The sequence below is a fragment of the Sinocyclocheilus anshuiensis genome, unplaced genomic scaffold (assembly GCF_001515605.1).
Source record: "Sinocyclocheilus anshuiensis isolate Anshui unplaced genomic scaffold, SAMN03320099.WGS_v1.1 scaffold1231, whole genome shotgun sequence".
NCBI lineage: Eukaryota > Metazoa > Chordata > Actinopteri > Cypriniformes > Cyprinidae > Sinocyclocheilus > Sinocyclocheilus anshuiensis.
In genome coordinates this window covers 2,083,743-2,108,634 of record NW_015536698.1, presented here as the reverse complement: position 1 = coordinate 2,108,634, position 24,892 = coordinate 2,083,743, and the positions used below count along the sequence as shown (strand labels likewise).

Below are 24,892 nucleotides of genomic sequence, written 5' to 3'. Positions count from 1 at the left end.
TATATATATATATATAATTAAATTAGTAGGACCAAATAGTATAGGAAAAGTAGCCAACAAATGCACAGCATATATGACAACTCCTTAAAAAAACGGTTTAAAGAAGCATCCCAAGATACACCTCAAAGTTGGTTCAGGAAATAAGTTATTTTGGTTTCCACATAATTCCCATACTTCCATTCCTTTCAGTTTTGAAGTTTTTACTATTAAAATGCAAATAGTAATTGGCTGGTGTAACCAATCTTTATTTAATACTTCAAATTAAACTTATTTCAGTTACTGTAGTTGCCAAAGTTTAAGTTTTTATCTAATATTTATCATTTATTTGATTTCAGCTTGATTTCAGTTAAGACATTTTTTTTTATGGTTTTAGTTGACAATAACATCACTGGGTGTAACTGTATAGGCCGGTGTGGTGTAGTGACTAAAGCTCAGGGATGGTCAACCCCATGTTGCTCCAGTAGAACCTGAATAAAATACGTTTCTGTACACGTGCCCCTCATAAAAGCTAAAGAACTAATTAGTAAAAATTCTGCCTTTGTACATTTAGTGTTATTAGGCTTGCCACTATTGACTTATAGCACCTCCCAGACCTAAGACAACGACACATCTCTGCTGATGTCATTTTCATATTTTGAAAATCCTTCACTGAAATTTAATTCAGTGATACTTTCAGCAAGCATTAAATCCCACCTTATAGTTTCACAAATCATAAGCTCTTCTCTCACAGACATGCACATACTCTAAGTTTATGGCATTTGTCAAGTAATTGGCTGGGTATTGCTTGATTATTGTCTAAGCAAGGACAAAGACCTTACTTGCAGGGACGATGAACTCCTTATAAAGCTCGTATGTCATTAGTGGCTCTGGAAGGCTCCTTGAGAAAGAGAGGGAGAGATTTATCGGCTTTATTGGGCATTATTATATACACAACACTATGATAAATGTGGCTGATCACTGCAAGACATTAGATGAGCACACAAACACACACATACACTGTGATAACCAAGTTCAACTGAAGGTACTTTCGCTCAGGCTCTGGCACACGTCCCAGCACTGTTAACCCAAAATGAGCCCAGCACATCAATATCATTCATAGATAGCTCTGCTGCTGCTGCGTTACAAAAGCTGCCTTGTGCTATTCTATTGTGACAAATCAATTACAGAAATTAATTAAAAGCAATATTAATTAAATGTTGAATAAAACCGCATACAATTATATTTTGTCACTGAAAGGAATGTCCCACTGTGAATCTGACAAATCATTAAAAAACTGACATATTTCACATGAACTCATTTATCCTTGATACTTTTATTTGAGATTCAATTTAATTCATAAATGAAGAGGCCCATACGTTTCTTTCTGAGGGTTCACACGTGAATTTAGCTTTACACTGAAGTTTTTTTTGAAACAAGCAAATGGGTTGAGGATGAATGGGCATGGCGTATTGTGTCAAATTACAATCAGTACATTTAGTGAAAGGAACATTTACTCACTCTCACTCACTCACTCACTCACTCACTCACTCACTCACTCACTCACTCTGCTGTTTATTATCTGCAAGTAGAAACAGAACGCAGAAAGTTTAAACTCACCTCAGGTAAAGTTTTAAAGCACTGGTGATGGTTTTGACATCCCAGTCCTCACTGGCTGCTAAATCTATTTCACTACTCTTCTCATCTACAGACCACAAAACAATAAAGAATTAAAGTTCAAATAATCTTAAAAAACTATAGCAAAAACTATGGTTGTGGTATAAATAACGCCACAGTTGTGTGTCGGTCACAATTTGTGCAAAAAATGTAAAAATGTTTTGCATTAATATTAGAAATGGCTTACGATTACTTTAAATTGTAATAATAAACACTGCTGTTCAAAAGATTTGGGCTGGTATTTTTTTTTTTCCAAAGAAGTCTCTTATGCTCAATAAGGCTGCATTTATTTGATCAAAATACAGTAAAAACAGTAATATTGTGAAATATTGTTAAAATGTAAATGAACTGTTTTCTATCTGAATATATTAACATGTAATCTTACTGACCCCAAACTTTTAAACATCTGGGACAACAGAAAAATTGGACAAACAAAATAAGCACACAACACATTTGAAAGGTGCAGAAATAAATGATGAATAAATAAACTCATGGTAAAACTTTTCTAAGACAGTTATAATGTCGCCTTATTAGGGACCTGATTAGGACTCTCAGTATAGATCAAGTCCAGTGAGAAAGACATAAAAAAAGCAAGATGGATAAAAAGGTCTGAGGTCAGGGTGTGGACGATATGAGGGGCAGACATTTTATTTCTCATCCTCACGTTCATGTTGTACCACTGCTCACGAATGGGTTTGTGGATCTGTAAATACTTTCCTGATAGGAGGATGGACAGAGTATGCAAACGTGTAATGTGCAAAACAATCTGCTTTGAGTTGAGTTTGTAACTCAAGTTTGTAACGGGCTTTGACACGTTTGAAGAATTCAACCAAAGCACTGACAATCACCTCTCTGTCTGGCTAGCTGTTACCATGGTAATGTCTGAGTGAGTTTTTATAGAACACAGTAGACAATCAGAAAAGTCTAAGGCCACATATGTACTGTACAAAATTTTAGCCTTTTAAGTCAATTCATTCTAAATCAAAACAGAGGCAGTTTGAACCATTTTGTGCCATTTGCAAAAGCATGAAAATATATCCTGTCGTAAACCTCAAGTCCAATGGTATTCAGCCACGTAGATGAATTCAGCCTGCTGACCAACATGAGGATGGGACCGCAGTATTTAAAGGGGTCATATGATGTTGCTAAAAAGAACATTATTTGGTGTATTTGGTGTAATGAAATGTGTTTATGCGGTTTAAGGTTAAAAAAACACATTATTTTTCACATACTGTACATTATTGTTTCTCCTCTATGCCCCGCCTTTCTGAAACGCGTCGATTTTTACAAAGCTCATCGGTCTGAAAAGCGAGGTGTGCTCTGATTGGCCAGCTATCCAGTGCGTTGTGATTGGCCAAATACCTCAAGCGTGTGACGGAAATGTTACGCCCCTTACCATACTGTGATGCCGTGTCCCGGAGCGATGAGACAAAAACATTAAAACCCATTATAAACGAGGCATTTGTTGCATCCAGTGGGGACATAATTACTGATTATAATGACTTATACTGTATTTTTACGCATTGCGTTGCATCGTTGCATTAGTCTTTGCAACTTTAGGGATCTTATCTATTCACAAACAGCTTGTAACACTCCAAAGAGAAAGGAAAACTTTAAATCGCATCATATGACCCCTTTAATACTCCGCTGAGAAAATACTGTGTATTTACATTTTATAATGGAGTCCACTGATGACGGCATAAACAGCAGAGAGGAAATTGAGAGAGATACTAACATTCCCTCTTTCACAGTTCTGCTCTCTTTTAAAACACTGATGCTCAATACCCTAACCTCAAGCCCCAGACAGCTGGGAATACACATGTCCACACACTACTGTTAATAAGGTTAGGAGTAAGTTTTGCAGAAGTCTGCCTTTATTTGATGAAAAATATAGTAAAAATAGCAATATTTAAAATAATAATTTAAAATAACTGTTAACCATTTGAATATATCTTAAAATGTCATTTATTTCTGTGATGTCAAAGCTGAATTTTCAGCATTATTACTCCAGTCTTCAGTGTCACATGATCATTCCGAAATCATTCTAATATGCTGATTTGATGCACAAGAAACATTTCTTCTCATTACTGCTTAATATTTTTTTTGGAAACTTTATTTTATGAATTGAGGGTTTAAAAACTATATTTATTTTAAATAGAGATCTTTTGTAAATAAGTAATAATTTGCAGCATCCTTTTTTCCCCCTCCCCAAGTTCATGAGGCTACTTTTCCCCTAACTTCCTCTGGTTAATGTTACATTCTATATTCATGCTACAGGCAAGCAATAGTACGGTGGCCGAGAGAGCTCAAGGCGCTGCAAAAGAAAAAAAATACATGCAAATAGAAAAAACACCAGCAAATTAAGAAAACATCTTCATCAGTTTGACACGTGCTGTAAATACTCACAACGTGACCAAATACAGAAACACGCTGCAAAAAAAAAAAAAATCAATGTCTGCTCTGATAGGTGGGATTTTTGTTTATTTTAACATCCTGATCATATGATTCCTTAGCTTTTTTGGATATTATTAGCCTAATAAGCTGACGAAATACACAAATACTGTAACTGTGAAACGTTATGTAAGCTGGCTAACTTACTTTTACAACTTCCCTTCCAAAACTTAACCATGGTTTTACTACCAAAAAAAATAAAAAATTGGTTACTATAGTTAAACCATCGACGGTAACCACAAATTAACCATGGTTTTGCTACATTAACCATGCATTTTGCAGCGCGTTTGCAGATAACATTTGCAGTGTTATCAAACTGATAATGATGTTTTCTTAATTTGCCAGTGCTTTTTCAATTTGCATGCGTTTTCCTAAGATGCAGCGCATTGAGCTCTCTCGGCCACCGTACAATAGAGTGGTTTGACCACTCTAATTAAAGGCATGGTTAAATGTGACAATAATAGCATTTGTGATGATAATAGCTTTGTGTGATGATTCTTATTTGATTGTGGTTATTTTGTTTAAATTAGAAATTATTATAAGCCTGATCATGTTCTGTAAATGATAAATGGCAACAGTCGCATGGCCTCTCATTGCTTATTGCTTGATTAAAATGACATGACAACTACCTGAGTCTTCAACCAGTGTCCCTGTGAGCACAATAGTTCCTCAAGACATATTATTAGCACTCATCTTAACACGCAATTTGCATTCTACTGACATCTCAATGCAACATAATGTATGCTCATCCTCCAGAGTCATTTTGGTGAGAAAAAGTCTGTCAAGAAAACAAATATAGCAATTGGAATTGGCATACAGACATTTAATTTAGCACTATGATTATATCGCTGTGGCACTGACTTATCTGGATATTAACATATGGAATTTTGTTTGGTCATTCTAATGTAAATGTTTACTTACACAATTCTTTACATAATAACTGTATAGACTTTAAATATAGAGAATGTCTGGATATAATCCAACAACTGCAGAACCTGTGAATGAGTGCTCTGAATTTGAAAATGAGATGGATAGTTGGTTGTGCTCTGGATATTTTAAGTTCATGAGCCAACTACAAGGGCTCAGGCTGTTCTCAGATGAGGACAGTGGAACCGTATAGAGTGTTAATGGCTATTAGTCTCTAGAGTGGCGGAGTTCATGTAGCAGCAGGGGCTCAGGCAGCCTGCCGACTCGACACAGCGTTTAGCATTCAGAGCAGAGGGATACCAGCTCATGCTACGACTGCAGGAGAGCGAGCGAAATAGACACAGAAAGAAAGAAAGAAAGCCAAGTATGGGACAGGATGATAATAGAGCATGAGATGGTGATCAGCGTGTGTTGGGGTTTTGGAAGAAGTGAAATAGGATCAAGGAAAAGTGAGAGAGAGTGACAGAGAGAGAGAGAGAGAGAGAGAGAGAGAGAGAGTGTGTGTCTGGAAATCTGATTGCCTGCCTGCAGTAATGGAGTCAGGTATCACCTAAAGGACAGGACAAAGGGACGTACAGACAGACACCAGACAAGATGAATGTCTGAATGCCAATGAGACTCAACAGGACACTGGCTATTGATACAATTATAGGGCTTCCAAGTAAATTACATAAATCTGAGGAACAATTACAGAGCAATCAAATAAGGCTCAACTTACCAATCATCAAACTGAGAAGCTTCTGTACTTTTGAACTGACCCCGACCACTCTGTACAGACCCTGATCATTAATACCTGTGAAAATAAAAACATGTTTTGTAATAGAGGTACTTTATTCAAATCCCAGCTGATATGGGAAACTAAACACGAGCACACTAAGCTTCTCCTGTATTATCCTGAACAAAGCACAACAGGTTGTTGGTGTGGGCTGAGAAAAACTGCAAGATCATTCTGACCTCTAGTGTTCAGAAGTTGTTACTACACTATGTGAACTATTGAAGGTTGAGCAGATGGTTGACTTTTTTTTCTTAAAAAACAATGTAATTCCTGCCTGATACATTTTGCGTTCCTTTATTTTGTATATGATTTTCATATATTCAAACATGGAGAGTTACCTCTGGTTTCAATGGCATTTATTCTGTACAGACCCTGATCATTAATACCTGTGAAAATAAAAACATGTTTTGTAATAGAGGTACTTTATTCAAATCCCAGCTGATATGGGAAACTAAACACGAGCACACTAAGCTTCTCCTGTATTATCCTGAACAAAGCACAACAGGTTGTTGGTGTGGGCTGAGAAAAACTGCAAGATCATTCTGACCTCTAGTGTTCAGAAGTTGTTACTACACTATGTGAACTATTGAAGGTTGAGCAGATGGTTGACTTTTTTTTCTTAAAAAACAATGTAATTCCTGCCTGATACATTTTGGTTCCTTTATTTTGTATATGATTTTCATATATTAAAACATGGAGAGTTACCTCTGGTTTCAATGGCATTTATTGAATTTTTCACAAAAGTTATCCCCACATCATCCAACTGGGCATCAACTATGGAAATACACAAATATCATAAATATCACAATTTATGTACCAGCAATAAATACAAAAATACAAATAATAAAATTTTTGTTCATAAGCACTACAACTAAAGGCAAACTTGAAGCTCTGATATTAATTTGAGTTCACTCACTTCCTCTTTCTCTTGAATGTGTCCGGTTGAGATACAGCATCTGTGTGTGAGAGATAAACATCAGAAAACACAAACCAGACCAGCATAAAACACACCACACCAAACAGAACAGAACTAATATACCAAACAAGGCACCATTGATGATCATTAAAACACTTTTCGGGAAATTTTTTTTTTTTTTTTTTTTGTCTCATGCTTATCAAAAATACAGTAATATTGAAATATTATTTAAATTTAAAATATTTTTTTCTATTTAAATATATTTTAAATGTAATTTATTCCTGTCAAGGCAAAGCTGAATTTTCAGCAGCCGTTACTCCAGTATTGCGTGCCACATGATCCTTCAGAAATCATTCTAATATGCTGGTTTTGTGCTCAAAAACAACAACAACAACATCTACATTATTCGATTTTGATAAATAGAAAAAAACAAAAGAACAGCATTTATTTGAAATAGGTTTCTGAAACAATGTACCAGTTGTTACTGCCACTTGTAATGCTTGCTGAATAAAATTATTAATTTCTGGTTTTGTGCTCAAAAACAACAACAACAACATCTACATTATTCGATTTTGATAAATAGAAAAAAAACAAAAGAACAGCATTTATTTGAAATAGGTTTCTGAAACAATGTACAAGTTGTTACTGCCACTTGTAATGCTTGCTGAATTAAATTATTAATTTCTTTTTTTTTTTAATGTGCTGACTGCAAACTTTTGAACACTAGTGCAGCTCTAAAAGCTATCTTTCCAAGCTATTTTCCCAAAAGTTATTTAGGTTTTGTCAACTGAGAAACAGAGAATTGTCTTTATTGAATATAGCTGTTAGAAGCTGAAGTGAGGGTTTGACACACCGACTCCTTTCCTCCCATCGCATGCATCCAGAATCTGTAGTCATCTTCTGAGAGTGCCTGGACCGTCAGCACTGTGCTTGGTCTAGAAAAACAAACAACAACCGCACAAACTTAGCCTGCTGCCTCATATGAAATCAAAACTCAACTCATTTGCTTTTTTATTGTAGATTACTGGTCTTACTGTGCATGATTTGTTTTTGAACATCTCCATAATTGTCTTATCAATATGTAACAACAGTGAAGTGTCTTTCCATTTCATGTTTCTATTATTTTAAGGTTATGCATCTGCATCAGACATAGTTGTTTTGAGGGCACATGCTTTGAGGTGTATGAGGTTATAAAGAGAATAAGAGAGTCTCCAACAGGAGTAATGTACACATGATGTAATTCTAGGGTGCCAATTAACTATTTCTTGACTGTTCAATCAATTCCAAATGGATAAAAATCACATCCCAGCCTATATTTTCTCAATTTCATTCGGTGATACATGAGATTATTGAAGTCAAATGCATATTCACATTGAGATTGATTCACCTCCTAATTTGGAAACATTTTGATGTGCTGATGTGCCATTGAAAAGATTCCACTATGCATGATTTACATTCATCATACACTCTGCCCAGGTCAGCTTTGGCTTTGATTAATGAGGGCTCTTAGTGTATCCTAGATTATCAAAATATTTTGGTTTTCCTTATCCTCTGACGTATGTCTCGCACTCTCATGTTAAAACCAGTCGTTTCAGAGGTATTTACAATTCTTCTTATTTCTTGTTTATTATCATCTGAATGGAAACATTTTGATGTGCTGATGTGCCATTGAAAAGATTCCACTATGCATGATTTACATTCATCATACACTCTGCCCAGGTCAGCTTTGGCTTTGATTAATGAGGGCCCTTAGTGTATCCTAGATTATCCAAATATTTTGGTTTTCCTTATCCTCTGACGTATGTCTCGCACTCTCATGTTAAAACCAGTCGTTTCAGAGGTATTTACAATTTTTCTTATTTCTTGTTTATTATCATCTGAAGTTAAATTCTTAACTCATTACAATCATAAAGGAATAATTATGTGTGATTTGCTTCCTATTTTTAAGCAAAAATCTACTTGAAGACTATCAGTTTACAGGTGAGTCAAAGTAAGAGTTGTTAAAACGTGACTTTTTTTAACACTCATGTTTTGTTCCAGTCATTTTGACCTGAGAGAATTTTCACGAAAATGCTAGTTAATGTTAACATATTGGACTAATACTAACTTTGCCCAAAAAAGAAAAAGAAAAAGAAATTGAGAAAAAATAAAAGATATTTACTGTACTTGGGGATTTTTTCCCCACTTTGTTACACCTATGGTGTTTCCATTAAAAAAATTACTGGGAAAGAGTCAATTATATATACATACATAGTATACACTCCTGAACAAAATCTTAAGACCGGTGGAAACATTACAATTATTTGCATTTCGCGCTGGTGGATCATAACCAGGTTTTAAGTACTGCTTCAAAATGCCAAAAGAAGAAAAAGGAGCAAGTGACAAAAAATAGAGAGCAGGCAATTTATTAAAAACGGCATTTAAACTGCCATCGCTGCTAAGGTTGGACGCAGTAAGACAGTCATTTTACATTTCTTAAAAGATCCTGAGAGTTATGGGACAAAAAAAGTCAAGTGGTAGACCCAAAAAAATGTCTGCTGCACTGAGCCGGAAGACACAGGCCGATCCTCGACCCAAATTAAGGCCCTCACTGATGCTGACTGCAGCCCAATAACCATAAGACGGCATCTGCGAGAGAAGGGCTTAAAGAACAAAAAACGTCTTCAAAGGCCACGTCTCCTCCCATGCCACAGACTTGCCCGTTTGGAATTTGCAAGGGAGCACCAAACATGGGACATTGAAAGGTGGAAGAAAGTTTTATTCTCTGATGAGAAAAAACGTAACCTGGACGGTCCTGATGGCTTCCAACGTTACTGGCATGACAAGGAGATCCCACTGGAGATGTTTTCTACGCGGCACAGTGGAGGAGGCTCCATCATGATCTGGGGTGCTTTTTCCTTCAATGGGAAAATTAAGCTTCAGGTTGTGCAGGGGCGTCAAATGGTAGCTGGCTATTTTGTTCTTTAAGCCCTTCTCTCGCAGATGCCGTCTTATGGTTATTGGGCTGCAGTCAGCATCAATAAGGGCCTTAAATTTGGGTCGAGGATCAGCCTGTGTCTTCACGGACAGCCCGTCGGATCCTCCGGATCAGTGCAGGTGACATTTTTTTGGGTCTACCACTTGACTTTTTTGTCCCATAACTCTTAGGATCTTTTAAGAAATGTAAAATGACTGTCTTACATGCGTCCAACCTTGGCAGCGATGGCGCGTTGCGAGACCCAATGCTTGTGCGGCTCAACAATCCTGCCACGTTCAAAGACAGAAAGCCTTTTTGCCTTTGCCATCAGGAGATCATGACAATGTGACTGCCTGAAGGACAATGACATGAAAGCCATATTTTTTAGCATATTTTAACTTTTTAAGGCTATGGTCTTAAACTTTTGATCAGCTGATGAACAGCCTGTTTGAGTTTAAATGCAGTTTTCAATAAATTGCCTACTCTCTATTTTTTGTCTCTTGCTCCTGTTTCTTCTTTTGGCATTTTGAAGCAGAACTTACAACCTGGTTACGATTCACCAGCGCGAAATGCGAATAATATTGGAATCTTTTTATCATCAACTTGTTTTCTTTAAATTATCACAGGTTTTGTATTTCTTTTTGGCTGACTGATTGTAGGCCTCAATGAACTGAGCTTATGCACCTCAGACAAAAAGATTAAATCCAAGATCTGGTGATAATATAGCATAATGAGTGATTCACAAGAAATTTTTGAAAGGCTGGACTGGGAACCCCAAATTAGGAAAAGGATTTTCAGCACAGAAGAAGGGTTAAGGTAGTGTGCTAATAATCTTTAATTAAATGATCTGATTTCTTTTGAATCTGAAATGCATCGTTACATTTATTCACAGTAACCATCTCAACTTGGGGCGCATGTCCAACATACCGATCTGTGATCTCTATGTCTAGGCAGAACCTCCTGTCAAGAGTGTCTGTGGTTTTGCGGACACAAGACTTGATTGTAACAGATTCTGTCTCACCCTGAATGGATACAGAACATTCTGTGAACAGCAGATCAGCTATACATTTATATTTTATGAACCATGCCATTATCATGACTAATGTGTCATGTGTGATGATAATTTACAAGCTTCCCGCCTGATCTCTGGTCAAATGTCTTCATGTGTAGAATTTTCTGTTCTTTGACAAACGTGCAATAGCGTTTCACCCAGCTGGATCCGAAAGGAGGAGGTCCTGTGGAAATAGCAATATCTATCAGCAATGCAACCAGCGGAGCAAAAGACACATGACATGACAGTCAGTAAAAAATAAGGCACCCCAGTGTTACATCATAAAATGTCTTGCGTACGTTTCTCCTGTACGTAAAGATAGCCCTCGCTGCTGATGGGGCTGGTCTGTCTGTATTCCTGTGGCGACTCTTTGATTCTCTTCATTAACTCGTACACCTCAGAGCGCGTGCCCTCAAAACGACTCCGTGTCTGAAAGCAGAGGCACAAACATAAAACAATAACAAAATCAACTATGAAGATTCTGTGAGGACCTGGTAACTGGGAATTCACTGAGATGGCTTATTACACAATAAGTAATTTCCCAGTGTATTCCCCATCAACATGCTTAATTGTGCTAATCTAAGAACCATGATTTCAAGCTATACATCCTCAGAACTCTGACCCTGACCAGCCGATGTATAAATGATCAAAAAAAACAAAACACCAATGAGGACAGTGATGTGGTCCAATCAAACAGGACAGGGGAGGGAAGTCAGCTCTCAAACCTCCGCCTTAGAAGTTAAACAATGGAAGGTCAGTGCAAACAAAGGCCTTTAAGTTTCCCTTGGAAGCCTTGGCCCTCTCAAAATGCTGCTGTATCCTGTCTCAATAACTCTTTTCCATGTCACTCTGCAAGCCAATTGTGTTAACCAGAAGAAGCTGAGTGAAGACTGATAAATCTCGGAGAATCACTCTAAAAGTGTGTTTATAGCTGTTTTATATACTTGGCAAACAAAGATTTGATAGATGGAATATATATTGAATAAATCATTTAAAAATAGATCTAAAGTTTTGTATTAAAGTCGAAAACATTATTACATTTTTACTTACATTCTGAATATTGATTTGAAGGGCCTTTTTATAATGGTCAAAGTCTTTGGCCAACTCATATCCCTGATGATAGAAAGTAAATACAGTCTGAAAGAACGCCAGCATCTGTATAAGAGAGAGGGGGGAAGAAGGGAATTAGAGAAAGTAAAAAATGAGAACACATTATATCATTATCATTATATGATATACGGTATCATTATACCGGGACAGATAATCTCGAGTTTATCTAATCTTATCTAATCTTAGTGTCTAAATCCCTATGCAATATTTAATTCAAAGCAAAAGACACATTTTCAAGTAGAAAGTCATATAGATGTCCATAAACTGGAAAAGTGAAAGTAATCAGGTAAATATTTGCTCTGCAAAAACACTAAGGTTCCATATAAAGGATATTAATTTGCTTATGCAATTTGACAATGTGAATTAGTCAGAATACTCGCCCCACTTGTAAATGGCTTGGACACACCTATATTTATAGAAGGCTTTTGTGTGTGGTAAAAGTACCAAATGTAAGCATGCTGCGCTTACAGCTCTCACTGAATATTCTACTTCATTTAATTATTTGGAATAAGGTAGGCTACACTACAGTTCAAACAGTAAGCAGCATTACTGTTTTCAACATTGATATTAATAAGAAACATTTCTTCAGCAGCCAATCAGCATATTAGAATGATTTCTGAATGATCATGTGACTCTGAAGACTTTGCTGTCACAGGAATATTACATTCACAGGAATTTAAATTGATAATATTTCCACAATATTACCGTTTTTTTTTTCCTCCAGTATTTTTAATCAAATAAACGCAGCCTTGGTGTGTTTAAGAGGCCTTCAAAAAAATAAAAAAAAAATCTTAACAACCCCAAACTTTTGAATGGTAGTGTATATATTAACAATATTATTATGGCTTAACTTATCTGTATATACATAGTGTCCAGTTATCATTTTATACGTTATTTTAATTCAGTTTGTATAAAATCTGCATACTTACAACATGCCAAAGTAATATTTCATTCCAAACATAGCCCTTATTTTTGCTATTCTGTTTGGTGAAGAACAGTTTGAAGTGTTATGGCAATACTTATGAAATAGTGTATATGCACACACAATACAGTATAAGTACTGTATACACAGAAATGCATATTTGTAACATTTATTCTTGTGCTGTACAATCACCTCACAGCACTGAGAGTGAATTTCAGTAAATGTGTTTCCTTTCTTTTTCGTGATAAGTGACAGCATATCAGATGCTGTCGAGAGGCAAACAAGAGGCAGCAAACAATGTTGAAATAAATCAAGTTGAATGACAATCTGGATGAAAGGTCATGCACTCACAGGCTCAACACACTCAAACTTTTTCCTCTCCTGTATCTCCTGCAGCTTGCAAACGTACTCCAGAGACGACTCCTGAAAGTGCTGTCTCATCACTTCCACCGACATGTCCGCCTGAAAGACAGACAGAATGAAAAAAAGTACCATACCAGTTGAGATGAAAAGGTTGAAGAAAACAGGGAGAGAAATCATCACATAAAAATTAAAAGTGACTTAGGATACGCAGGTGGAGAAATGGGTCTTTCAAAAAACTGTCTGTATTTTTCCTGTGTTGACCTGACCGTGTGTTGCCTGCCTTTATGACACCGAGGGCCTTATTCTGAAAATGGAATATTTGAAAACCAAGAAACAACTTTGTCTTTGATGATGTAATTGTGTAAAGTTTTGTCTGAATGTAAACAGTACTAAACACTAACTACTGTAATTTAGTTATTATGCGTGCAAATACACTTAAACACAGTTTATCACACTAACGTCTCTTAGAAACATTTCTTGGCGATCTCCATCACAAATACACACCGTAATGCAGGTATAAAGTCTCAAAGCTTTACCAAAAGAGTACTTGAACTTAAATTAAAACATATAAATGCTGACATGAATTCTTTAAGCTGTTGTTTGGTGTGTGTTAAGCGTTCTGGTGTGTATGGAAGACAGGAATAACTCTCAAATTCACGCAGCTGACATCTTGATAACAACAGTTTGTTGTAAACAAGATAAATGGATGCCAACAGTTTAACCAAAATGGTGTTTGTAACATTATCTAGTTCCTAATATAACATTTCTATAATCATCAGACTTTTTTATAAACTGTCAGATGCACTGTTTTGTTTATTATCATTAAGCTCATGCATTAGACAGTGTGCCTTTTCTGGACTGTAAAGGTAGGACCGGTGGGAGAGACTAATGTGGAGACAGCATTAATAAAAATAAAATAAATCTCTGAGCAGCCTGAGTTGCTCACATTGTACTTTACTATGCAAATTTAATTTGTGAGGTGTTGAATACAGGTTTGTTTGTGAACAATTTGTTGCATACTTGATTAGACAGAATGACCAAAATGCTCATCCCTGAACGTATCTGGCTGCAGTGACATGTGAACATGGCCCATGATAACTTAAGTGTCTTATGAATTGTCGAATAACTGAGCAGTCCCTGGTGTTCTTCAACATTTCTAGGAATCATACACACCAGTCTGACTCAAAACAGCCCAATGCTAAAACCACTGCCCTTGATCCAAACACACACATCATACGGTCCACAGTAACATAATGGCCCACCATAAAAATATCAACAGTCTCTAGTGCTTTTCATTCTCAATTTATACAACATTTAGGCATGATGGGCATACATTGATTGATCGAGATTTAAGCAGGTTAATACACTGCACTCTTTCACTTTCCCAGGCTTGGAGAGGAACTGTGTGGGACGCCAAGCTTTTTAAATATGGCAGAAATAACAACAGACTTTAATTACCTAAAGCAAACCAAAAAAGAAAAAAAAAAAAGAAAAAGAAAAACCAACACTAGTACTGCAACAAAAGCATAGCAACCATACACCTATATTTTAACTGCACTAGGGATGTTCATTTCGGTTATTTTTCCTAACCGACGCTCATTAACCGATTGTTAGCCGTTAACCGACAAGATTATTTGAAATTAGAATTGAATTAAATTAGAAAGGATAAGTGTCTGTGAACCGTTAAAAAATCCTAACATTTGTTTCCCGGGGATTAATTTTACATGCGCAAAAAAGCAGCTTCCTTATTTTCTTTAGGCTTATTTTACAAAAGCACAAAGATTTGTTTTTATTGTGAACGTACACAAATAAAGGCAAACCTTTTACAATTTCGATTATCTTTATGACTAAAAGGAGTAGTTTCTTCCACTGTTAAGGAAACAATTCAAGTGATTGCGCCGGCGCCGCATGCGCGCGCACAGTTAAGTATTGTTACCTTGACAATGCTGCCTGTCCATTATCATAATAAAATACAGTCAGTCAAACATATTGAAAAAAAACTATGTAGTAAAAAAAAACTATGTAGTAAAAAATATGTAGTAAAATCTGTGCCGTTAAGTGTTATCACCGTACCGCCGTGATGTTATGCAAAACATTTAGTTTTATGTGGATATTGGAACGTGAGTGAAGTACATAATAAATAATAATTTGCCATTCAAATACATCGCGAATACGAAAACATTTGACTTTGTGTGGAATGAGAGACCCAACGTTGGTTTCAGTTTCGTTTTAGCCTAAATGAATTCGTTTTGGCTTGTCGTTTATATTGCTATAGCTTCTTATATTTTTAATTCTTGTTCTTTTCTAAATACTTTTAATTGAAAGGCTTTGTTGTGGAGTGAGGGGAACTAAATAGCCTAGCTATGTTTACAGTGTTTATTATAATGTTTGTAAACATTTGCGTCGGCATTAGGCTTCAAATGCGACTTATACGCGACTTATGTTTTTTCCCCCTAAAAAACATTTTTTTTATACGCGTAACGTATTTTAACCATGCAGCAAACCTTTTTAAATATTTTGATAAATTACTGAAAAAATAAATAATTAAATGACTTTTTAAACCGTTTAACTGATTGTATTAATCGGTCAAAATTCTTACGGTTGGTTAACCGGTTAAAATTAACATCTCAAAACAACAATCTCAAAACTTAGTGTTCTGTAGGTTATGTGGCCAGTGCGGTACTCTTTGAGGACCTACTCTAAATAACCACCATAAACATATATAGCAAACCACTGACCTTGACTTAAAAATCTGATCTTTTTTTCTGAGATACAGAAGGGAAGTACCATTTCTGAAAATAGTCTGCATTACACAACCATCTTGTGTGTGGGAAGAATGAAATGTGAAGTACCTCCTGTAATTGTGGCTCTTTCTTCTTTGCTGACATGTTCAAAAGTTTCTCTAGTGAGCTGTAGTACTTCTCGGTTTCCTTCTCGTACCTCTTTCTCTCTGCCTGAAGATAGCATGAGAACATAATGAAAAAGAGGAACTTACTATTTTTAATACATGGAACGAGAAGCAAGTTTTAAATACTTAATTTCAATAAATGTACAGTTTTTCATATCTTTTAAAATTATTGCGAACATCCTAAATGTAAGAGATGACAGGAAGAGCTATGCTTTTACCTTTGCTGAGCCGAGATGCTCTTTCCGAAACTTTTCTAAAGGCTTCATCAGTGTCTCTGTGATGTTTCTCATCTGCGAAAAGAAAATTCATTGGCTATAGGACATTTGATAATTGAATTTATTTTTATCAAACATTAGCAATAACAGGATGATTTTCATTAATCAAACCTTGCACAAACACATTCTAGGTTTTAATTGTAAATGCCAATAAAGGTGTCACCTTTTCATCACCTGAGGTGAAACGCTTCATTGTAGCCATCTGACATTTTAAAATAAGTATTCCCTACATAGAATCTCCCAAAACTTTTGCATTCTCACAACACAATTGCATTCCCCCAAGAAACGTTGTTTACACTTACAAAATCATTGAAATCTAGTTCTTCCTCCATTATTTCCATCACCAGTTTTGCATTTGCCTGCAAATTTTTGGGTGGGGGTTAACAAAAACCATTTGTGAGAGATCGCAAAAGTTTTGGGAGTGAATGCAAAGTTTCTCAGGCAAATTTTGTGAGCAAATGCAAATGCATTGAAATTCCTACAGGGGCTTAGTACAATAGTATGAATGCAGATCTGCACAATTCTGTTATGATGTTTTACATTTTCTAAGTAAATGATCAAGCTTCTCGAAGTTCAGGAACACTTAGTTTCCCCATCTGAAGTAATAAACAGCATTCTTTAAAATTGTAAAGCATTTTTTCAGAAAGCAATCATTTTCTAAAACCCATATTTTAACAACAAGGCTCTCACAATGTTTATCATCATATAAAAACACATCTTTACCCTGAAATGAGGTAATGAGATAACAAAAGAAACCCATGGCATGACTGTTAGTACTCAGATACATGCAGAATGAATCACTGCTCTACGATTACCCAGTCTTTCTGACCCTGTCAGGGCCTGTAGGCTCCACCCCTTCCACGCATGCCTTCAGTGTGCAGAGGGGCCGCAACATCATTGGCCTGCTGCGGTGTTATGAACGGGTGGGGCTCAAATCTGAGCTCAAAACAACTGTCAGCTGTTGCACTTTGAGTCATGGGCAGGGCCTTCAGCTCACTAATGCTGCATACTAAATAAATACTAGCATGACCTACATGCAGCACGAGCCCTTCCTACCTAGATGGCAAACCACCCATTAGAATATACAGTCCTCTCATAACGTAAGAATGCAAAAATCTCACATTTCTGCCAGGTGAAAGGATCTGTTGCAGTAATAGGAATTTTTTTAAGGAATCAAACTATTTTTACACATTTTTCACTGTAAAAGCAATTTGCTAATTAACTACAGATAACATGCACATTAAGGACTTAAATCAAGTGCCACTGAACATTCAACCAGAGAGTTTGAAAATACAGTTCCTAATCAACTCATTTAAGGTGACATGACTCAACATAAGCAGCTGTCTTGCATAATCACAGAGTCATTGAGACAGAGGACACAAATAACTGATGGCAATATAACTCACTTCCTGTGGCAAAACTGTGACTCAAACAGCGCTGAAGCATGCATGAACAAACAGACAAGTGATGTCACTTTATAAAGTATGTGTTGAACTCTATGTTAAGGCTGATTACATTTTTTGTTTCTCTCAGCTTGCAAATGACCATGATTCCAAAAATGTTTTTTAGCCTGCAAGGATTTGAAAATGTATAACAGAGTGCGTTTTAATGCAAGTCTCAACTGGTTGTGCTCACCATAAGATCTCTTTGGTCTTCCAAGTTTCTGAGAAAGGAGGAGAATTCTTGCAATGATTCATCTGAAATGGCATGTATGCAGACAATGAACAAAGTTTATCTATGCAGGACTATTTACATATTTCTCAGTGTGTGAGCTTCCCATCTGAAACAAACAGATGAATCACACTTCATAAACACAAATCTCACCCACATCACGCTAGCAGCCAAGTATTAAAATAAAGGAAAATGTATGCATGTGCGTAAATGTAAATATGCAAAAAAAAAAAAGAAACTCACCAATACACTTCTCATCGTCAGTTTTAGCATCGCCGATGTACTCAAATTTGAACTCACCCAGGCACTGAGCAAACTTCTTCTGGGCCAATGAAAGCTCTGCAAATCAGAGACAGAAGAGTTAAAGATTTTAAATCCAAAGGCAAATGAGGAATTGCTTTATTTGTGGATGTTTCAGTTTTTCAGTGTTTCCATTATTTTCATTCAGGAAGGTGTGCCACACATTAACCTAAACCCCCGTTCAAAGGTTTTGGGGTCAGTATGTATGTTTCTTATGTAGACAACAGGTTAAGTAAAAATGTGAATATGCAATATAGCACATATATTTAGCAAAATGCTCCTCTCTTTTTTCTAGCTGACTAATGAGAGTATGGACGCCGAATGGTTATAGGGGTTATGCGCAACAGACTTCCGTATTCTGTTAACCGGGTCTCGTCGCTTCCGGTTCAAGCGTTTTGCATATGCTTAGTTAAATATGAAGCAGTTTTACTCAAGATGCCTTCAAAGTAGATACCAATTATGATCATAACCAATGTCCATCACATATGCGGACTGATATCTAAAAGTTTTTTTTTTTTTTTTCTTTTCACATTTAGATATAAAAATTGAATAAAACGTCAGCAATAAAAACAGCGAGCTAGTTTAACTGATTATCTTAAAAGTCCATAGATATCGCTATTATTTAATACGGCTGTTAACACATTCTCCGACAAGCGGAAGCAATAAGACCTGTTTTCCGGGTTTGGTCAGGTGATGTTCGACAAATACCCTATTATGAATTAAATGTATTATGTGGCATTTTTTACAAACTTTACTCATTTTCCGCAGTTTGAAACACTGAATGAGCGATTACATTTCAGTAAGTTGTACTGTATCTTATAATATAACTTTCGGTGTCCATTCATGTTTATTTCATACTAGTAAAGAGAAAGATATGATGGTTTCACGTGCCGCTTGAACGGAGGGGCCAAAGCATTTGCTCATGTGCTTAATTAAAGAGCGCCAAAATGGTATTTATTGTTTGAATTTCATTATTAATTTGGCAGAATTTTAAAGCTGATACTTTGTTTATTAAATTGTAACAAATCACAAAGCTTATTGTGATTACTGGATGGCAAGTGCGCTACAAATAATAGGAAGTTCACACATTAACACACCGCATATAGACTAAAGATCTTGAAAACAAGAAGCCATATTATTATCGATTATAAACGAGAATCGTTAACATTACTGCTAATGTCCACACAGTTGACAGCTTTATCTGTTGTAGTTTGTTCAAGTTGTGCACAAAGACTGCTTTTCTGCACTTTTACTTCACGTCTCCATCATTTTCGATCACTCTCATGCTGCACAACTGGAGCTGTTTTTTCATTAGCAGGTGTGCCGTTAACGCTGCTGTTCGGCAGAAATGAGGACTGTTTTTCCACTAAAACTTTGATGCGCATCGTCAACATAAAAGATGTGATCACAAAACAATCAGGAAAAAAGGCATTACATGCAAATTTAATAATCATAACATGCAAGTTTATATAGTCGCCAGCGGACATCTCAGCAAAAAATATCACTCGCAAATTAATATTTTTGGTCGCAATGTGACCGTTTTAGGCACAGTCTGGAGCTCTGACAACTGTTTCCAACATTGATAATACGAAGAAAAGTGGACCCACTTTATACAGAGTGTCCTTAACTACTATGCACTTCCATTTACGTTTATGTTCTGTTTTGATTTAGTTTTCTGTGTTTCCATTCTCCTGCCTAGTTTGTTGCCATGGTTTTTGATTCATTAGCTCCTTACCCGTTTCAGTTCTTCCTGATTACTGTCCTCATGTATTTATACCCTGTGTCTTCCTTTGTTCAGAGTCTGCTATTGTTTTTGGTTATCGGTTGTAGAGCTGTCAAAATTGCTGAAAAACTAAATTCGAATTTTGTACTTAAATATGATCAAAATTCGAATTATATTCGAATATAAAATGTATAATTTCAGTTAGGGTGAAGAAAAGCTTTTGGCTTCTCTCCTGAGGGGCCACAAGAGGGTGCATAATTCAAAGCATAAGATAACATGACTATCTGCGAAAAAAAGTGCATGTTTAAAATAATGTTTATAAACCAATTATAATTAAGTTGCTTAAAAAATTATAAACAAAACAGCATCATATATGTATGCATAGTTTAATACAAAGGGCGGAAAGCCAATCACACAGAGTACATTTTTCATTTAAAAACATGAGATGCAGTGGGATGGGGAAAAACCCGCCATAAAGTCTCGATGTACGTTTTTTCAAAGTTAAACTTGCATTAATTTTACATGGCTTTCTAAACATGCGGCTCTTTTGTGCGAGACGCGAGTGCAACAGTAATAGATGTCCGTCTAGAAAATGCGTGAAATATGCATTCTGTGTGAACGGCTTGGTTTCAGTTTTGACGTAAACAACATCATCTCCGCATTGATGTTCTCTTTTTCCGCTATATTTTTAATGAACAACGCAGCAGCACCACATCTAGTGGCTTCAACTGGATAGGCTAACAAAAACATTATAATGCAACGACACTTACATCGTCATCGCATCTTGTGCGCCGCTGATAAGGCTGCCTCCTTAACGCACACCTAAAATTCGAATGCAACGTTTTTGCATTCGAGTGTGGATTTTTATTTTAAATTTGACATTCACATTTTTTTTTACAGCCCTAATCGGTTCTGCTTATTTTGTCCCTGTGGATTTATTAAAATAACTCGGTAACACTTTATTTTAACAGGGTATATACAGGAATTGTGGAGATAAATTTAATACCTTTTAAGACCTTTTTTAAGACTCTTTCCATACATTTTAAGACCTCATCGCCACTCCAAGTTTTAACCGGTTACATCTGCGACACTTTAACTTACATTTACTATATACTGTTTGTAAGATAGCACTAAACAGTCTTACTTTGTGATAACTCCTTATCAATACAACATAATTCAGAAGTGGGGAACGAAGCACAAGATAATGAATTGAGTGACTAACCAATCCAACCCAAGAAACAAGAATTAGACCAATAAACAAAACAACTGACAAAACATATTGAGGAGGGAAAATAAAGCTCTCCGAGCTAAAGGGGCAATGAGTTCACTCGATATATTCAAAAGATGTATTTGTCACATCAACTCAAACCATAGCGGTTTTGTGGAACACTTCTCATGACAAACATCTGACTGATCAGACAGTTTACCTGTGATTACAGAGTGCCTGATTTGATACAGACTTGACAAAGAGTGTCAGTACTGCACCTGATCAAGTCTGAATGATCATGGAAGGTAAAATAATGATCACAACTATTACATTATTTTAATTCTGCATCCCATGCCAGTAAAAAAACAGCCCAAAGTAGCGCAATGACCATGTCCCAAACATCAAAATATGTCATTTCCATCCCTAAAATACATATTTTACAGTCAATGTTATGCACATTGATCATAAACACAGCTCAAAGGCTTCCTACTAGTGGCCCTCCTTCACACCTGTTTTATTACAGGTAGAATGCAAAATGTTTGAGTAAAAGCATTTCAGTCAAATGTAATTTATGTAATATTTAAAACCTTTAACCCACTGGGGAAAATCAACCCATGGCAACCGTTTAAAATCATTGACAAATATCTTATATCGTAAGGTGTGCTCCCTTTACACAGTGTGAGTGCGATCGCGAAACCGAAAGTGAAAGTGAACTGCGACCGCCAGCGCTCATTCAAAAGCCATTTAAATACCCCACATATTGATATTCCCTGATGCGCGAAAAATTATATACAATATTAGAATGTTTGTGGGAGCGGACACAAAAATCACGGGAACAGATGGGAGCATGTGGTAATGGTCAGAAATTCAGCGAGAGCGGGATCAACAAGCCCCGCGCTATCACGCAGCGGCGTAGTCAGTCAGTGAGTGCCGTAACAGATGAAGTCAAATCTTGCGGGATTCCATAAATAAAGTACACAAAACCCCATTATTCGGACAAAGATACATAATGAAAAGATACAATATTTAATACTTTGGAAAATGGCATTTAAGACTTTTTAAGGGCCTTAATTTTCAATCCTAACCCTATAGTAAGTACATGTAGTTAATTAATATTACTCTGTACTTAAATGTATAATTACACTGTAACAAGGACACCTTAACCAAGAACTCTCTTGGAATATACTCCTTCGTCGTGCGCTTTTACTGCACCAGCCCGTAATAATTGTGTACACACGTTTTTACACTGTACTTATATCTGGAAATACCATCCTGTAATTACATATGTAATTAATTTCTATATTTACATCAATAATTAAAATGTAGACAATACCTCTTACCCCTTAACCTAACCAGACCACCAAACCTGCCCCTATCCTTACCTGTATCCCACCTCAACAGCAGCAAAAGTGTTTTGCAATTCAACATGAACACAATACTGTACCATCAATTCATCGTATTATTAAGTGCATAGTATTTAAAGACACCTAATATAAAGTGGGACCAGAAATGTTTATTATTAGCGGCAAATCAGCATATAAAATGATTTCTGAAGAATCATGTGACACTGAAGATTGGAGTAATGGCTGTTGAAAATTCAGACATCACAGGAATATTAACATTTTGAAATATATTAAAACAGTTATTTTAAATTGTAAGAATATTGCTGTTTTTACTGTATTTGTCATCAAACACAAAAAAATAAATAAATACATAAATAAATGATCAATCCTAAACTTTTGAATGGTAATGTATGTAAACCAAGCCATGACATGGCCTTAAACATTGAAGGCACACACAATCCTTTTATTGTATTGCACTGGAAATAGTTGGATGACGTTGCTCTTTATTCAGGAGCACAGAAAAGCATTCCTAAAGAATAGCTTAACAATACCACCCGTTCACAGATATGAGTTGGTCATAATGAAAGTCACGCTCTGCAAACATCCTGCTGGACTCTTGTGTTGCCAAGAGCATCCTGAAGGAGCAGGTGTTGCTTGAAGATATCAAGAATTTCCCCTCAATCTGGAAAACCCAATGAAAAAAAGAGGTGGGACTTTGCCTGGAATATGAGGGAGGGAGAGAATTTTTAAATCAGAGGGAGCAAATTTCATTCTGTGGATTCCCAAAGGATGATCCCGATATAAGTAAACTCTCACTGGGGTCTGTGGGACAGAGTGCTGGGAAATTTTAGGACAAACACTATGAGGGGTATCCAGCACTGCAGTGTCGTCAACATCAACAGCTGGGTCCGTCCATGTGAAATGAGCTGGCACCAAAGGACCTATCGCATCCTCTCCTGCTTACTATGGTGGTTTCTAAATTTGCTTGCCATATTTGTCATAGATTTACAATCTTTTATCCTTGTAATCCACTTGTAAAGTCATTCCAATTGATTCCATTCAATCATTCAGGCTTGCAACAGTCTCGGACATGAATAAAATGGCCTGAATAAAGTCATTATCATTCACAATATTAGAACTGAGTAGTTAGAAATGTTGTGGTTTACGCAAAAGGAGTATTCAAGATGTGTGCTTTAGTCTAATACTGGTTGTGTATGACCTATATTTCATTTATGACCACACAGCTACACATTAAGCTGCTTACTCCACCCACTTGCCCAGTCCAAACTAAAAATGCCCAGTCAACTCATCTGTGCAGGTTGGAGTGAATGTGGATTACTATACAACAAAGCTCAATCATGTGAGTCTGGCAGAGTGGACCTGCTGACTACATGACCCCTGATTAGTTTTACAAATTAATTAGAATTAAAATTGCATAATTAGTTGATAAAAGATTAGATCTATTTTATTAACATATCAATGAATATAATAATAACAACAACAACAAAGTTCACTTGTAAAAAAAAAATTATAAAATGTTTTATTATTATTATTATATAATTTTATCATTGCAATTCCTTTTTGCAATATACAATTATGCACAAATCAACAGTCCTGGACTATTTTGGATTATTATTATTAATAATAATAATATTAATATCAATATTAATAATATGAAATGATTAATGGTCCAGAGCTTTGGGCCTGGATCTGGATTGTGGACTGATAATTGGCGGCCTCTGCTCTAAGGAAATTTAACTAAATAATAATAATAATAATAATAATAATAATAAATAAAATAAATCCACAAATTTCAGCTGGTAGGATAATTCTGTTCATAGCAGAAATATGTCTAGATCCTTGACAGCAAACTTCTAAACAGCAGCCATCCACCCATCTGTAAAGACAACATCTGCCCAATGTTTGCCTCTAATATCAGAATCACTTGATCTTTAGAAAAGTTTAGATGGCATTTTTTCTTTTCATCTTGCCTCTGTACAATGCATATTAAAGTTCATAAGTGCAGTGCTGCTTTGTTTACATAACCGACAAGATTATTTTAAATTAGAACTGAATTAAATTAGAAAGGATAAGTGTCTGTGACCCGTTAAAAAATACTAACATTTGTTTCCCGGGGATTAATTTTACATGCGCAAAAAGCAGCAAACAACAGAACATGAGGATTCACATGGTCTTCATATCACATCACGCACCTGTAGCGCTTCTGCGAGCGGAGAATAACATAATAATGCTAGGCTATATAACGACTAAATAGGCCTATACGAGAAACATATTTTTACTTAAATAATAAATTAAGAAAATGAAAGAAAAACTGTGCAAC

At 36.0% G+C, this 24,892-nt stretch overlaps 1 protein-coding gene across 1 annotated transcript in view; it reads right to left on the bottom strand.

Moving 5' to 3' along the window:
* Positions 1 to 24,892, bottom strand: part of LOC107654979 (rho GTPase-activating protein 10) — an 84,698-nt gene that overhangs the window by 29,450 nt on the left and 30,356 nt on the right. Inside the window, exons 2-16 of the mRNA XM_016442351.1 lie at positions 18,222 to 18,317; positions 17,943 to 18,004; positions 16,251 to 16,322; positions 15,977 to 16,078; positions 13,113 to 13,223; positions 11,780 to 11,884; positions 11,029 to 11,158; positions 10,807 to 10,913; positions 10,606 to 10,700; positions 7,576 to 7,657; positions 6,723 to 6,762; positions 6,512 to 6,580; positions 5,750 to 5,824; positions 1,597 to 1,681; positions 819 to 877 (exon numbers count right to left, since the gene is read on the bottom strand). Of these exons, the coding sequence (XP_016297837.1) occupies positions 819 to 877; positions 1,597 to 1,681; positions 5,750 to 5,824; positions 6,512 to 6,580; positions 6,723 to 6,762; positions 7,576 to 7,657; positions 10,606 to 10,700; positions 10,807 to 10,913; positions 11,029 to 11,158; positions 11,780 to 11,884; positions 13,113 to 13,223; positions 15,977 to 16,078; positions 16,251 to 16,322; positions 17,943 to 18,004; positions 18,222 to 18,317 (1,290 nt within the window). The remainder of the gene's footprint in view (positions 1 to 818; positions 878 to 1,596; positions 1,682 to 5,749; positions 5,825 to 6,511; positions 6,581 to 6,722; positions 6,763 to 7,575; positions 7,658 to 10,605; positions 10,701 to 10,806; positions 10,914 to 11,028; positions 11,159 to 11,779; positions 11,885 to 13,112; positions 13,224 to 15,976; positions 16,079 to 16,250; positions 16,323 to 17,942; positions 18,005 to 18,221; positions 18,318 to 24,892) is intronic.